Genomic DNA, 17,360 nt, shown 5'->3' on the forward strand with positions numbered 1-17,360 from the left:
ATATATTACAGAATGATTACTTTTGATATAAACTAGGAATACTTTTCAGTAAACGCGCTAAAACGTCCTCTCGAATTGTGGCGATTTTTTTTTTTTTTTTTTTACATTTATTTTGAAAATCATCTCACTTCCGCATTTGATATGCCTACGTAACTATTAACGTGTTTTCTCGTTTGTGTGTGTGAGCGCGTGTCTGCGGCTGTGTGTGTGTTCGTTCACGCGCACTGGGGATTCCCCGCGTGACAAAAACAGCTCTGCCTTTCACATGTCAGCTCTTCCCCTTATCGCCTTTCATTGCTCATCTGCTCTCCGCCCGGAGCTCGTGCTGTTACCGGATATCTCGTCGACGGGCGACCGTTTCGCCTCATCACGCTCGTGTTGAACTTATTTCACCGAGTCTGGGATGACCTGCCATGTTTTGAAACTTTTTAAAAATCGATCGAAGCCGAGCTCGAGGTGAAGTCTCGACGGTTAGTGGCATGAAACGCGGCGGCTCATTCCTCTGGTTTCACAAAGGAGCGGTGGTTTCCTCAGGTGTCCGCAGGCTGTCCTCGGAGTCCGGTCACATCACCGAGCACCGAGCGGCGACGACAACCCGCTAGAAGCCTTTAAATCCTCGGGGAAGGCGGGAGGGGGAGAAGCCCAGCGAGGCCACCAGCCAGCGCCACCATGGCGACTGGCGAATGCGGTAAAGATGACTTGCTGGAGGAGAACCGCACAGACTCGGGCATCGACTCGTACCGCTCCATACTGAAGTCGGAGGAGCCCCGGGAGCCGAGCAGCGACTTCAGCGGGCCGAGGGACAAGTTTTCCAGCGGGGAGGAGCGCCTCGACTCAGCCTACGGCTCCTCGTCCATCACGGTGGAGAGTCTGTCGGAGATAGTGGAGGACTGCACGCTTTCCAGCGCCAGTGAGGAGCAAGCACAAACCTCTGAACTCTCTGAACAGGACAACTTGCTCACTACTATTACAGAGGAGGGAGACACGTAGGTTTTTATTTATTACCACAGTTTTTCCTCTTTTTTTTAAGTTACCAGCTTGCCAGAGTCTAAGCTAAAAGTGGTCTGCAGTCAACTGGAATTAATTAAACTTTTTACCAGATCTGATCAATTAATTTGCATGTCGCCCACCTGCTTCTTTCTGAGCATAATCATATTAACTATGATTACCTGTTCTGTTTGCACTCCCATGATGCTCTTTTCATGAGTGGATGCAACTAATTATTATTTTAATAATGTATTAATCTGCTCATTATCTCTGTGATCTGTCGATAAATACCCCATATGACAATTACTAATGTTTTGTGTTGAAGGTATATGATTTATAGTGATAAAAGCTGCAAATTCTAACATTTTGTGGGCTGAAATGAGAGAATATTTGACTTTATTGCATGAACAGAGGCCACAAATGATTTACAGATGATCAAAATAGGTGCTGATTGATTTTCTTTTGGTTTACCAATCAATTAATAGCAGCTATTCTTTTCATTTTTATTTCACTGGAGATGGTGAACCTAAAATGGAGTCTGTAAATGACAGTGAATGTGAGGCCGTTTTTTTCCATGATACTGATTTTGAAGGGGATTTTATAGAAGTGCGATACTGCAGATTATTATTGTTTTTTTTAATGAACTTTGTCCATGTCATGAATGTGGACGGTCTCCTGTGATGCGTCTCAGTCAGAAAACAGAAGTGAAACAGATAGGCCTGGACTTCCCCCTGCAGCACAGACAAAGCGCATGCTGTGAGGTAGCAGTAGGCTGGCTTTTGATCCAAGAAACTTGTTGATCAGGATAGGACAGTGTGTACGCATTTGTTTTATTCCCACAATTCACCAGCCTCTCTCTCTCTCTTCTTTTTTTTTTTTTCTAAAAGGCAAGACGTCTATAAATGTGAAGGGTTACAGTTCCTTCTAGCTTCTGTTCGTTTCTCAGTTTGAGTCAGTGAAACTGCAGCTTTTTTTTTGCACACAATCTAAAAACCTCAACCTCCAGCTTTACCAGCCCATGCAGACCTTCTGGTGGGACCCACTCATCATCTAGTGTTGCTGTGTCATGCAGTCGGTTTTGACTGTGAAACAGACTGGTTAATGAGTCCTGCAGCCACCAACCAAATTTAATCCAGTGACTGATGAAGTCACAGTCTTGCTGAAGTGTTGTTGTGTCTCTCTGACCTCTTTTCATTTCCGCTTGTCGATTGTTAGGGCCACATGGTTTCATTCTCACAAGCCTAACTTTAGATACCTGGGAAGGGGAAAAAAAACACACAAAAAAACACCTGAAACGCACCACACTGTGCTGCTTAGACTGACAGAGAATCATGCAAATGCTCATTTTCCCCTGTGGGATTTTTTTACTTCTTATTCATTCATGTCTTACTCAAACCAGGAAGTCCCTTTCACAGCAAGGCGTTTGCTCACAGGGTTGAATATCTGCTGGTGCAGAGCCATTAGTCTGCAGACATTTATATCAGTCTGTGATGAAACGGATCTGGAAACGTTACTAAAATACTTTTTTCACACACTTGTATCATTATTTAAATAATTCATTGATGGATTAATCTATTTTTACTCTGACATTTTAAACCCAAACTGTTTTTGTTTATTTTTTAAGCAGTTTTTTGGTGTTTAGTGATTTTCCTTCAAATGAAAATGCCCTGCACAGTTTTCTTCATTTTTTTTTTTTTTTTGTCTGAAAACAGTGGAAAAAAAAACAAAAATATTCAGATTATTATAATTTACTTGAAGAAACATCAGACAGTCCTCTGCTGGAACCAGCACTGGTTTGACATTAAGCCATTAAGCTTGGGAAAACAACTTAATCCATTTTTCAATAGCAATTTTACAAGCTATTTTTCTATCTCGGAGAGTTTTCCTGCAGGCTCGAAGGAAATTGCCTCTATTTGACAGCATTGTGAGGTTGGCAGTTTATCATCAATGTGATTTCTACCCTTAATATCATTTTTTTTTTTATATATATATGTTCAAACTAATTTCAATAATAAGCTTTAACTTAAATAACCTTTAAATATTCAAACAGATAATATATATATATATGTGTATATATATATGTGTATATATATATATATATATATATATATATGTGTATATATATATATATGTATATTTAATTCAAAGTGCAATATTTAAAACATCCAAGTATTGTATTATTTCTTGGTACGTTAAGAGATAGTGAATCACTGTTTGCCATCAGGGCTATCAGAGTTTTCTGATTGCTGATTATAAAGTTAAATTCGTACACTCAGTAGATTAAATATAATTGCGATCGTTTCAGCCGATAGTTACATTATAGCTTGTTTATCTCATTCTAGCCAGGAAACGATAAAAGCATTCACGACGTGTTTTTCACTTCGTGTTGGTGGTTTGTTTGATACATAAAGTTGTTTCAGTTTCGTAGATGACGAGTTAATTCAGATAATCGCATACAGCTGATGTAACGTTATGCTACAACGTTAGCTGTGTATGCAACGATAACATCCATAAACGGCTGTTTATTTACCAGTCGATTCTATTAAGAGGTTAAAATGCGCCACGTCTTCTTCCTCTTGTGTTGGACTGAGGGGCAGACTGGACATTTCAGTGACTCACTGTCGCCTCTTGAGGTGTGTGTTGGTATTACGCGATAGGATGAGTCAGGGCTAGCGTTAGCGTAACTTCAGTAGATCTGTGCGACACAATACTGACATTTTTGCCAAAATGTCAGAACAGAATTTATTTTATTTTTTTATGTTTTGTGGATAATTTCAGTTAATTTTTGAATCTTTTAAGGTGAAATTTTTTTTACATAATGCAGCTTTAATTAACAGGTTTGTAAAGCGCCAGTACTTTGTCAACCATTGCACAGAAATTGCAGGCAGGCGTTATATTAGACACGATGACATTATTCACTTAATATTCTTTTGGTAATGATTATGTGCCGCATTGCATGTTTTTTTTTCTGTAGTGCTGGGTTTAAATCTGAAGGAAAGTAGCACAGCCACATTTAACGTTTATGAAATCAATTGATTAAATGTCATTTTGTATGGCAGGTTTTTTTTTTTTTTTTTGATATGTAAAATTAGAAGTCTGACATTTTTAGTGACTGGTTCAAAGCAGAACGTTGAATGAACTGTCTGTGCAGTGAGACGTTGTGGGAACTTTTGATCCCACACTGTCTGGCTGAATCAAACTGTGGTGTCCAATTCGTGGTTAAATGACATTTAGTCTGAAAGAAGAAGCGCTCGCTGCTAAACTTTGAGAGCACAGAAACTGCATTAACGTACATTTAGCAGTAAAACAACATCCTCGTGCTGTTTGGTGGCTACAAATCAGCTTCAGCCGTTAACGTGTATTCTGAAATTGTACAAATGAAGTCAAAAACGAGAAGCCAGACTTCGATTTGAACCGGTTGAAATCCTTCATGAGAGCCTTGTTGTGTTCTTCTTCTTCCATTTCCTGCTTTGTGCACATTTGTTTGCTACAACTTCCCACTCAGGTTTCGAGGTTAAGTGTGTTTTTGTTTTTTTGTCGTTTGCTTTAAGTGTTTAAACTGCAGCCTCCAAGGTTGGCTCCACTCACAGGTGATTTCTTCATGTGCCTTTAATGTCACAGCTTGCGCTATCTTCTCCAGAAAGTCTTTTGTTGCTCAATGTCACCGCCACTCAATCTTGCCATTCAGCCCACTGCGCGCTGCATTTCGAGGGAGTCTCGAGATGAATACTGAGGAAAATTGTGATGCAACATTTTTCTGAAATACATTGTTTTTCTGTTACCTAAAGTTAGTTTTTTTTTTTTTTTTTTTTTTTTTTTTTGGGGGGGGGGGGGAGGGGTCAGTTGCTCAATATAAGATAAAGTAGGCCAGACCGTTTTTTTTGTTTTGTTTTGTTTTTTTGCAAATATAACGAGTGAAGATGTTTATTTTTCTTTGCCACTCCTGTAGAATCCTGCACCTAGCGATCATCCATGAAGATAAATTCATTGCTCAAGAGTTGATACAGCTATTCCCAAAAGAAGTCCTGGACATCCAAAACAATTTATACCAGGTGAGTGCAACGTGACTTCTTCCAATACAAAAGCACACTGCAGCTTCTGCTGGAATTTTTCAATCCAAAAGTCCTTCCTCATTGTCAGTATCTTTATTGTGGAAGCAGTGGCATTATTTTTATCTCTGTACTTCCAGAGAACTGTTGTTCCTCTTTATTTGCAGTCCGTCCTCTCTCAGGGACGTCATTGTGGGTGGTTCCTGCGTTAGCTCATCAGGGACTTTGAATGGAAACTCCCCTCCTCTACCTCAAGTAGAAATGGAACCACAGGGAGCTGTGGAGTGTATCCTTGTGTGGGTGTGGGTGGTGGATTTGTTCCAGAGCTTTGAGAAATCAGACCAGAGACTTAAACCTGAAGACATAGTGAACGGACAGACCTGTCACAATGAAACATCTGAAGTCAAGACTCAGCACTTCTCGAAGTGACTCGGTTAACTTTGGGCAGAGGTCGTTTTGGTTGCCTCATTTCCCCTCGGTAGTCATTCCAAGACCTCAGATTTCGACACATTATGAATTCTTATGAACTCCTTAAGGTGTTATAGAGAAAATGCACCCTTTGGTTGAGGCCTTTTTCACCTGGTTTAATTTTACTGGTTTAATGTGTTGCACTGTTACAATGGAGTCTTTCTGTAGAGTTCTGAGAATAAATAATGTGCATTAAAAAGATTTAGAGGTATCAGAAGGCAGTGCAACCACAATACTTGTTTGCTTTGGATAGAAAAGGCAACTTTCTCTGCTGGAATAATTCTCTGTTGTTCTCTTCATTCACATGTATGACAGGACTGTAGCTGAAACTCTGTTATTGTCATCATGGAGTATTGAATTTACATTTTTAAATGATTTGCAGAAAATAGCGGCAACTGTTTGCTTTGTCCAACTGAAATCTGGAGATATTCAATTTACTCATCTTTACGGGACAAAACGAGGCTACAACTAGTAAATGTTTGGTGTTTTTACTTGATAGATAACTGAAATGATAAATGGCATTAGATATAACCAGAGACATGCAGTTTTGATTGCATTGCGCTTTCTTTTTTTCTTGGTGGTCCTCAGAGCCCTCTGCACCTGGCCACCTACCTGAACCTGACAGACGTGGTGAAGGGCCTGGTGGGGAGGGGGGTCAGTCTGGACCTGCAGGACCAGGATGGGAACACGGCGCTCCATGTGGCCTGCCATCATGGGCAGACGGAGTGCGCCACCGAGATGACCAGAGACGTTTCCCCGAGCAAGCTAGTGCCGATCCTCGAGACCCAAAACTGGAGAGGTGAGGAAAAAAATTCATCTTGTTGTTATTTAGCGTCTTTGTACGCGTCTGCATCATCTGTGGGATTATTTGTCAGTGGGTTCTGCTGGAATTAAATTTCCCAGATTACACAACTCTGAGTGTCCTGACGTAAAACCGCTTTTCGGTGCTTTTAAGGTGAAGCTTTAATGTAGTGCACTCTTTCAAGTACATAATGAACTAGCATGACTTTGCTCAAACTGTAGCATTAAAGGAAACATGAACATTTGGACACGAACCAAATAATTATTTCTTTCATCAGTGTCGATCCATCTTCTCCTGGTCTCAGTTTGTCATTTGGAAAAACACTATATTTTTACAGTGCATCTCTTTATTTACTTGGAAAAGGAACCCCATGTTCCACATTTCAAACAAGATGTGTACTTGCAGGTCTCGCTTGTCTTCACTTGGCTGCACTGAACAGGCAACATCATATTCTGAAGATCCTGATGAAAAAGGGAGCAGACCTGAATATCCAGGTTAGTCTGTGACTCCTTACTTCAATGCCTCCATTATATTTTTTACTTAATTCGTACGAAATCTTTTAATAGACAGCAGATGTTTTTATTTGTGTTTGTATGTAATTCAGTGTGAAATTACTCTATAAATGAGTTTCCGATTGTCCCTGTTTTCACACAGCGCACCTCCACCTGCAGCCAGCTGACCCTGACTTTGTATGAAAGTCATGTTTATTTAGTCTCTGAGAAGGGTTGCCCTGAATATTTGATGCCCTAAAGTGCCCGTATTTATAATCTTACACTGGTCCATCTCAAACTCTGTTTACTGCGTCTGGCGTAATGTTGTGTTCCTGTCTAAAAGTCTGCTGCACCTGTGCAATGCTGATAGTGATACGCGCTGAGCTCAGGCCTTCCTGCAGGATTCAGGGAGACATAATTAGATTTGAGATATGATTAGGCCGGGCTGGGCAGCAGCTCTTAACTTTCTATTGATGGAAGGGAACATGGGAGTCGGTCCCTACCCCAGAACTACCCCAGACATTCCTCTCAGTTTGAATCACTGGACAAACATATCACTCTGCCTCACGTCCAGTGTATTGAATCTATTATAATTATCATTATAATTTGAGCTATTACGTTCATTCCTTTTGCGCTTGCAGAGTGCAAAATTACAAAAAGAAAGTCTGTAGGTATAAAAAGAAAACTTAAAAATGAACTATATGAATGAACACATTTTTCTCCCCTTGCAGGAAGGAACCAGCGGCAAAACGGCTCTTCACCTGGCCGTCGAGCTGCACGACGTCACGTCAGTGAAGCTGCTGCTCAGCAGGGGAGCCAATGTGGACGCTGCCATGTTTAACGGCTGCACGCCCCTGCACCTCGCCGTGGGGAGACAGGATGCCGCCATCGCTCACCTCCTCTGCCAGTCCGGGGCTGACACGATGCTGCGAAACATGGAGGACGAGACGGCGCTGGATCTGGCTGATGGCAATGATGATGTAAGCGATCATAAATGACGTTTTCTGGGGACAGCCGTCTTCGGGGTAGATCACTCTGCAACGCACCATAACAGCAATTTCCCCGACTGAACAAAACTAATCTAACAAATACCCAACAGATACAAACCACATTTCACGAATCTACACTATTCATCTAGATTGTGTCCACAGACAAAAACTGTGGTGTTATTTTTGAACCGTCCTCACTTTTAGCTCCTACATTTATATGATTCAATATGATATAATAATGTTTATTAGCAAGACATTGAGACTTGAGTGCCACAGACAGGGTAGACAGCCGCAGAAAGGGTGGGCTAAAAATTTTAAATAATCTAAAAAAAATCCCCCTTTATATGAAATCGCTCTTTATCACATCAAAGTATTGATAATATAATAATAAAAGTCCCCTTCCATGACTTGCACAAATATTGTTTGTCAGATATTTTTCTGTTCATTTGGAGAGGATAGAAATGATCAATCACAGACAGCATCAATAAAATCTGACCTTTTGTATCTTTATCTTTCAGATTCTCGCTCTATTTCCTTTTGATGACATCCAGATCTCTGGGAGGTCGGTGGTTGGTGTGAAGTTTTGAGCTGAATCATAATCATAAACGACAGTCTTTAATTTGTCCGGAGGCTCACTGCAGCTGCAACCTTTGATTTAACAGAAAACAAAAAGCTGTAGTTGAGCTGAAAGGTTTTGATTAAACGGTGACTCTATTTGTAGTGTACTCTAATATCTAGATTATATAAATCTTACTTCCGTCTGACAAACCAAGTGATTCTGGTTAATTGGACACTGATAAAGAAAAACAGAGTCACTGGCTCAGATATTTTGCTTCTTTTCGCTTGCCTCAGGAGGGTTCGTAAAGCCGCCTCACTGTGAGTGCCAAACTTTCCATCAACGTGTTCAATGCCCACAGAAAAATTCTACCTCTTTATCATTATGACCTTGTTTCAATGGCACCATGCAAACTGCATTGTTTCACAGTTTGTCAAACTTTATCAGTGCGATGAGCCTTATAATGTGATGGAAGTAAGATTTTTTTTTTGAAACTCTGAAAATGTGCCTTTACACCGTAGTATGCAAAGAGACTTTTTGAGTAATGCAGTCAGAGGCAGAGAAAAACGTAATGTTCATATGCTAAATGAAAAATGTAAATCCCTCAAAGACAAACTAATCGCATCCCTGCTTTTGGTAGAAAAGTGAAAGCCCATATAGAAATGTAATATATAACACAAAACGCAGCTTCCTCCTTTTGATTTTTAGGTTTGCTGCTTCATGTTGTGAAACAGTTTTCTCTATTTATCTCATCTTATCCTTCATCTGCAGGAAACTGTCATTGTTCCTTTGTGTGTAATCACACTGGCCTGTCTCGTTAATATAAGCAATGTGTTTGTTTATTTTGTAATAAAATGAGGAAAAAAAACTCGCTGCATGTTGTGCTCTTTTCTGGGTTAAGGGAGTTCTACACGATCTATTCCCTCCGTGTTTATCAAAGCTTTATAAACGATATTTCAGACATGCACACAAACAGGTGATGCAAAAATGTATTGTAGATGCCATTTGACTGAAAGAAGAACCCTTGCGGTCCTTTATTATTATTATTATTATTATTATTGTTGTTGTTGTTATTATTATTATTATTATTGTTATTATACCAGCTGTTCATATACAGTAAACCACTGCTGTGATTTATATGACTTCCCACAACTTACAGAAAAGATATCCTTAATGACAGACTTCTTTTCCTTGTTTCCTTTCAGCTGCTTTTGCAAGGTGTATCTTTTGTTTTGCTTTAAATGCTTTCTTCCTGATGGCTGCTATAACACAATGACTGTGGGGCGGCTGGAAATTCCACTCAGCTGGATCGCCGCTATAAACACGAGACCCACAGAAAAACAGGTTCACTTCATGTTTATGTAAGAATATTGGCTGGAATAACGCTTTGGTAATTACACAAAGTAACTTTCCTTTGATGAGGCGAGGGGTTGTGGCAGTTGGACTATAACAGGGGCATGTGCACAAACACAACTTATTATGGTGACAGCCACTAAACAGACCAAGGTTTTGTGGTCTACAGCCAGAACTGAGAGTTATGAAACTCTACCTACTTCCCCATTCAACCATGGCCTGGGAAACTCTTAAGCTATTTGTGTCATGTACAGTACAGGTGATGCTGGAGTTGCTGCAGGCTAAAAGGTGTTGTTTCAAGTATTCTATCCCATTAGTTCCTTCTCAAAAAGAAACTGGTATTGTTTTAATAATACACAAATATGACAGCAACGTGAGCCTGAAAGTACTGCCCAGTGCTTAAATTATATGTGCTTTCAAGATGCATTTTAATAAGTGAACAGTAAAATGTATTTTTCTTTTGTTCAGAACAGAAAGTAAACTCTGTTGACAGTGTATTGCTTTAACAAGACCGCCCTGCAGAATAAAAAAAAAAAAATCCTTTAATACTGTTGGAAATAACTTAATTGCTACTGGAAAACCAGAATTTCCATTATTGCAAAGATGCACCATGGAGACGTGAAAACAGTGAAAGGCACCGCACTTTGTAGACCAATGATATGTTCATTTAAGAAATGTGTTATATATGAATTGTTCTGTTATTCTTTGGTATTTTGTAAAACAGTAATGTTATAAAGTAATGTTATAAAGTTATATAAGTAATGTTAAAAAAAATGTCCCCTCGGGGATTAATAAAGTAAATACCATACCTACCTACCTACCTTATAATGTGTAGGCCTGGTTACAAATTAACTGCAGCATTGAGTCTTTTATTCTGCAATATATCTTCTTTTTTTTTTTACTTACTTTACATCTAGGATTAGCTACACATCACAAAATGTGTATTTTTTTTTTTTTAAGTTTCCATTACATATATTTAATAGGTTAATATAATAATTGACTGAACCTAAAACCCTCAGTATCATTCAACATGCACTTAAACTTTTACCTACCTTTATATATAATTATTTTAGATATATTTTGACGGTTTCTAATGCTATATTTTCTTTTGGACTTTGTATGCATCGTGCACAGGACTTTGAATTGCCTTTTTGTATGAAATGCTCTCTATAAATGAAGCTGCTTTGCCTTGCAGTTCTTCCTCCACGCCGACAGGGGTCAGAACCGCTGGGAGGGCGCTGTTTTCTGTCTCCGGCATCCTGTGGTGTTGACTGAAGAGGAGGGGGCCTTTCCTGCTCAAGTGAACACATCGGCTATTGAGGATAAGTCGAAGACATCAGAGCTAAAGGCGGTGGCTAGTCTGACAGAGTACAGTCCCTAATATTTAAAACATCTTTACCTACCGGAGTGGACCGGTGCGGCTTCATGCCGCGTCACAGCGGAGACGTTTGAGTCTGTCGGCGTGTGGGCTGCGCAAGGTGTCGGCCAGAGTGGGAAAATGCCTTGTTTTACATGGAGGTAACGTTTCACACCAAGAGCAGCTAACTGCAGGAATGTCCTGCTAAAGATGAGTTGCAGTTCAGCTGTGTGGTGGGTTAGGTTGGGTTAGGTTAGGTTAGGTTAGGTTGGGTTGGGTTAGGTTAGGTTAGGTTGGGTTAGGTTAGGTTGGGTTAGGTTGGGTTGGGTTAGGTTAGGTTGGGTTAGGTTGGGTTGGGTTGGGTTGGGTTAGGGTTAGGTTGGGTTGGGTTAGGTTGGGTTGGGTTGGGTTAGGTTGGGTTGGGTTGGGTTAGGTTAGGTTGGGTTAGGGTTAGCCGGTCAGCCTCTAATGGGTTAGGTTAGGGTTAGGGTTAGCCGGTCAGCCTCTAATGGAGTCTGTTATGTTATGATAGTTGGGAGGGACAGTTTTTAAAGTCCACAAACAAACTGAACTGTTCAGGAAACATTACGTTGCATCCAAATGAGCCAAAACACAGAGCTGCTACGAGTGTTTTTATTTTCTGTTAAATATAAGGAGCTTTTTGACAGGTGTCACCACAGCACCCAATGTTAGGGGAAAATATTTTCGACATTTTGGTATTTTTATTGTATTAGACGGTCTTCTAGTGTCATAAATTCAGGTACATTAAAATGGACCTGCAACGATTGGTCGATTATTTGACCAGATGATAAAGAGGTTACAGATCTGTGTCATGGAGTGCTTCCCTTTCATAGGTGTCTGTTTGTTTTGAGAGTGAATGTCTGTGTTCATGTGAAGCACTTTCTTACATTATATATGCATGAAAGGTCCTGTATAAATTAAGTTTGATTGATTGAGTGAAAGAAAATTAATCGTCAACTACTTTGATCATCAATTAATCAATTAATTGTTTTGGATCCTTTTCTGGTTCCAGCTTCTTAAATGTGAATAATGTTCTGCTACATTTAGTCCTCTGATAATAAACTGAACATCTTGTGGTTGAGGATTGTTGGTCGAGATTAAAAAAAAAAAAAATGTTGAGCAGCAGTTTAAGAACAAACAGCTGATTGAGAAGATAGTCAATTATGAAATCAATCCATTTTTAAAATTACAATTGTCGAAACCTTTGGAGCAAATGTTTGGTACCCTGTTAAAATTTCGTACGTGTACAAAATATTTTATTAAAGAAAATGTTTCCGTAACATAACTGATAATCCTCAACAGGTCACGGAGTCTGGAGCCACACCGGTGTTGGTTTTCCACTCTGCACTGATGTGTTTACTTTGATTACATTAATCCAACTGACCGCTTCCTTCAGCAAGTCGGGAGTAACGGTTACATCGTCGTTATGAAGCGCTGTTGTTTCCATTTCACTGCATATTATCCATACAGGACGCTGTCAGTCTATGAAAGGCGCTCATTTTCTTCTCAGGTAAATTTTGGCAGTGCTCTCCTCTCTGTCTGTGGTGAAGCAGCCTGTGGGTCGGCTGCCCGGCCAGTTCACTGCATTCCTCCATGTAATAAGCTTCTTGTTCAGAGACCAGGTCGTGCTTCAGTGGGCTTTTGGCTGACCAGGGCACAGCAGAGTCCCACACAAAGAGGCCCTGTGTTTGTCGGGCTCACAGGCCCCCTGGGAGGAGGCCCTGCCTCGCTCCGAACGGGCCGCATGTCGGTGCCACGACAGCAAGGAGCACACCTTTTCATCGCGAGCTTTCACCACAGGTGTGCTTTGAGTCATCAGCATTACCCGAGCTGTTTGTGGAAATGGCTGATGGAGCTCATCTAATTTAATCACGGCTGGTTTAACAGGTTATGTTTTTATCTGATTTCGTATCGTATCCTCTCGGCTTCCAGCCAGCCTATGTTGTGCATCACGATAGGTTTGCCTGTTTTGGGTTGTATCACTCGGCTTGCGAAGTCATAAAATGGAGTTTATGGCTCGGGAGGGAGTTTTCAAGGAAAATCCCCCAGGTGATGTCATCAGAATCATGTCGTTTATAGCCTGGAGAATTTTTAATAGAACGCATTGTTACGATGAAGAGCAATTGCATATTTTTTACACTTGTGTTGATCTATCCCGTGACTGAAGACGCACAAATACCCCGCTTGTCAAATCAGAGAAGTGGTATCTGTTCTGTTCTGTGCTTCACTACGTAGCCTGACGTACCATCGTGTTTCACCCCGTAGGGTTTGGCCTGCACTTGTGTTGCTTCTGTTCCCCTCCGCCGTGGCCATAGAGGAGGCTTCACTGCTGGACGGCTGGCACGATGTCTGGCTCTTCCGCTTCCTCGTCAACATGCTGGGCTACTCCACCATCATCATCCCCGGCTACCTCCTCATTAGCTACTTCAAGCGCACCAATTACGTAGAAACAGGTTTGGTCTTTTAAGATCCTGCCATTTTATTGTGAAATGAACGGCAGTTAAGGAACTGAAAGTTTGACCCTCAAGTTCATGCATTTAAAAAAAAAAATGTTTCATGTTTCCCTTTCCTTCAGGTAGTGGGATTTGCTATCCTATCATAAAGACGTGCGTGTTCGGCAGCGAGGCCAAGACGGGCCTGCTGGATGATGTGTCCGTTGCAAGCAGGAATGAGGTTGATCCGGGCTCATCAGTCAGACAGGCTGTCAAATTAATCTTTTGTGCAGCTGGACTTCAGGTGGGAAATCCTTTCAGAACGAATAATACCACCATATTTAGATTTTGCTGTTTGGCTCCATTCCATGTCGGCTGGACGTGCTAACGGGCTTATCAGTATCGTTTACAACAGGGCTCTGTAACCTTTATTCACATAGCTGTGCTCCACTAAACCAGCTGAACAAGTTTCTTTTACGTGAACAATAGCAAACTAATATTCAACATGCACATACTCAACCAGTAGCTATTCTATTTCCCAGAGCCCCCAAGTGACCAAAAAAAAAAAAATAGAATAATAATGTATTTATCAGGGTTTTCGCTGAGTTTCTGAAGGGTTAGGTGCTGTGGTTGTGGTCGGGGTGGGGAGTAAAAAATAGAATGTGTGCTATAAAAATAACAATGACAAAACATTGGTAAAACAAGGCTTGTAGTGGATGGGTTTGAACTGCAATTTTATCATCCAAAATTCTCTTGCTTTTTTTTTTCTTTTTTTTTTTTTGCGGTCATTCGGTTTATACGCTGTGAAAAAGCACTTGGGTGCTGCTCTTTAGTGTTATAACGGTCGGGAAAACAGTGCATGTTGGCCGCTTTACTAATTCCTGCTGTCAGTATTGGAGATGCCCTACCTCGTGTAATAACCTTCAAGAATGTTAATGTAGTTTGTCATTAAACTGGTAACAGTTTCAAGAACAAATTAAAATACTGACCTTTGACCTAAAAAGCTTAAGCTGATTTTCTTATTCTTAGGTATCGTACCTGACATGGGGGGTCCTGCAGGAGAGGGTGATGACTCGTTCCTACGGAACAGGGACTCCGGAGGATGAGGGCGAGAAGTTCAAGGACTCGCAGTTCTTGGTCTTCATGAACCGCATCCTCGCTCTAACCGTGTCGGGCCTTTGGTGCATTTTGTTCAAGCAGCCTCGTCACGGAGCGCCCATGTACAAATACTCCTTCGCCTCGCTCTCCAACATCCTGAGCAGCTGGTGCCAGTACGAAGCCCTCAAATATATCAGCTTCCCCACTCAAGTCCTGGCCAAGGCCTCCAAGGTCATTCCTGTCATGCTCATGGGCAAGATTGTCTCGCGTAAAAGCTACGAATACTGGGAGTACTTCACTGCTGTGCTGATCTCGGTTGGCGTCAGCATGTTTCTGCTCTCCAGTACGGCCAGCAAGCATCCATCCACCGTCACCACCTTCAGCGGCGTCGTCATCCTCGTCGGCTACATCGTCTTCGACAGCTTCACCTCCAACTGGCAGGACAACCTGTTCAAGTACAAGATGTCGTCCGTGCAGATGATGTTCGGGGTCAACCTGTTCTCCTGCCTCTTCACCGTCGGTTCACTGCTTGAGCAGGGCGCCTTCTTCGACTCGGTGGCCTTCATGACGCGCCACTCCGAGTTTGCCTTCCACGCCGTGTTGCTGTCCGTGTGCTCGGCTTGCGGTCAGCTCTTCATCTTCTACACCATCAACCAGTTCGGCGCCGCCGTCTTCACCATCATTATGACCCTCCGGCAGGCCATCGCTATTCTCCTCTCTTGTTTCCTTTACGGTCACGCTGTCACCTTGGTCGGTGGCTTCGGCGTGGCCGTAGTTTTCCTGGCTCTTTTCCTCCGGGTGTACGCACGCAGTCGCATGAAGTCGGGCCGGCGGTCGGCGCAGCCACTCGCACAGAAGGTGTAGCACTCCGAAGTCGCACCAAACTGGGAACTAAGACCACGTTTTTTGTGGTGCTATTTGTCTATTTGTGTGTATCTATTTTTTTTTACTGTTCTTTTCCAGTGGTTTTTATTTTTGTTTAGCAATGGTACAGAAAGGGATTCTGCAGTTTTGACTCTTACACCAAGATGCCCCCAAGGGGTCCATGTGATTTGTCAGGTCACAGAAGTTTTGAGTGCCTGTAAGATTGTCTGATACACAAGTCCCAAACTGCAAACTGCCTCTGAAGCTCTTTAAGTTTAACGGTAGAATATTTTTTTCTTAAACCACCAAATGTGGCTCGTGCAGCCAGTTTAAGGTTATTGTGGGCCCCAAAAAATGTATGCGAGCTGTTTGGCCAGGCATTAATGAATTGTTCCTCATTTAACTTTATCCAAGCTGTTTGAGCTTCTACCTTCCGTATTAACGATTTCTACTTGTTGGGTTATTTTGAAGTTTCAGTATCCAGACATTTATCCTCCTTTGTTGGAGAGCAGAGGCCTCTGTGTGTCTTAACATAGGATTTTATCTCTTAAATCTGTTAACATAGACTGAACACATGTTTAATTTACTTTAAACTTCACACGGTCCAGAGGCTGGCATCAGTATAGTGGGTACTATAGTTTTTGGGTAATAAACGACCTTGAGTAATAAACACAGAACCAGATGCTGCTGTGGATTGTTTTTGCACCGCAAGATTATACGTATTGTTTAAAATTTTGGGCTAGAAATGTAAATATATCTCTTGAGTCACAGTTTATTTCCAACCAACTTGTCTGTTGTGTAATTTTTCACGCGAGTGTTTGAGAGAACACTGAATGGATGGTGATGTTTCATTGGTGTCACAAGGATGTGGAGGTACTGTCGGCCCAGGGGGCAGTTTGCAGAATGCATACGAGGGAATGCAAATGTTATCGGTACCTTGTTTTTATCATTCTACTATTTCCTCTGGTAACTGGATTAATAAAAAAAATATTAAATTTAACTTCACACGATCAAGGGATGAGGTTTCATTTTACTGTTTTAAATGTGCTTCATAGCGCTGTCGGCTTTGCAGGTGATACAACATAATTGATTATGATAACCAACCTCATTTATGGAGCACCCCTCGTACATAAAATACAAGTCAGAGTGCTTTACATTAAGAATAGTGGCAGAAAAGAGAAGAAACGGAAGAACGGTCCAAATACAAGCAAGTAAAATAGGAAAATCTAAATTATTTTTTAAAAAAAACAAGTAATCTTTTAATGCAGCTGGAAATTTCAATCTCAGTCGACTTTAACACTCAGATTTGTTTTTCTTGGGTGTCTTATGATGAGATGGAGAAAATTCGAGGAACTGTTTTCCTCTTTGTTCTTTTGAACCAATAACTAGAGTCTCTGTTTTTTGTTTTTTTCATAGATTCAGTTGGAGGAAAGTCTGAAAATTAAGAGATTTAAGTTTGCTAATTCTGCTAAAGGGGTAAAAGCTAAGGAAAGCTGGGCATCATCTGCAAAATGTTCTCAAACAAATCCGTTCTCTCTTGACCATTTCTAGATTAGCACTGATACCACAGCAGCAGAGTGGGATTGTCACAAGGTTGTATGCATTACGTGATGGTTCAGTGGGCAGAAGTACAAACCCATCAACCGCAGGTTTTTCAGTCCAAATCGCATCAAATCAGCCATTTAATTCTCTCTCTGAAATGCCATCTCTCCGTACTCATTCCTCTCCCTCCAGACTTGTCACGCAAACACGGCAAACGTTATTTCCGAAATACGTCCTCTGTGCGCTCTTCTCCACTGAATCATTAACCAGTCCGCTATCATGATTCACAGCATCAAACTGAAGACCCGGTTTGACTGTGAAGTGTGAGAAAACATTTCCCCCTGGTTGATC

At 41.2% G+C, this 17,360-nt stretch overlaps 2 protein-coding genes across 3 annotated transcripts; both read left to right on the forward strand.

Annotated features, from left to right (window-relative positions):
• The first annotated feature begins 208 nt into the window (after positions 1–208).
• Positions 209–9,213, forward strand: nfkbie (nuclear factor of kappa light polypeptide gene enhancer in B-cells inhibitor, epsilon). Its single transcript, XM_069174244.1, has 6 exons — positions 209–986; positions 4,937–5,039; positions 6,093–6,303; positions 6,712–6,800; positions 7,529–7,777; positions 8,305–9,213. The coding sequence occupies exons 1-6, from the start codon at positions 670–672 to the stop codon at positions 8,371–8,373; spliced, it is 1,038 nt and encodes a 345-aa protein (XP_069030345.1). The 5' UTR covers positions 209–669; the 3' UTR covers positions 8,374–9,213.
• Positions 9,214–10,960: 1,747 nt separating this feature from the next.
• On the forward strand, positions 10,961–16,496 carry slc35b2 (solute carrier family 35 member B2). Of its 2 annotated transcripts, XM_069174258.1 has the most exons (4): positions 10,961–11,213; positions 13,339–13,526; positions 13,649–13,809; positions 14,535–16,496. In XM_069174258.1, the coding sequence occupies exons 1-4, from the start codon at positions 11,194–11,196 to the stop codon at positions 15,465–15,467; spliced, it is 1,302 nt and encodes a 433-aa protein (XP_069030359.1). In that variant the 5' UTR covers positions 10,961–11,193; the 3' UTR covers positions 15,468–16,496. The 2 variants fall into 2 exon arrangements, with proteins under 2 accessions (XP_069030359.1, XP_069030368.1); XM_069174267.1 differs by lacking the exons at positions 13,339–13,526; positions 13,649–13,809.
• Positions 16,497–17,360: the final 864 nt, after the last annotated feature.

This window comes from Embiotoca jacksoni, unplaced genomic scaffold (genome assembly GCF_022577435.1).
Source record: "Embiotoca jacksoni isolate LCO1_2020_lvr unplaced genomic scaffold, fEmbJac1.0.p SCAF_101, whole genome shotgun sequence".
NCBI classification, from domain to species: Eukaryota; Metazoa; Chordata; class Actinopteri; family Embiotocidae; genus Embiotoca; species Embiotoca jacksoni.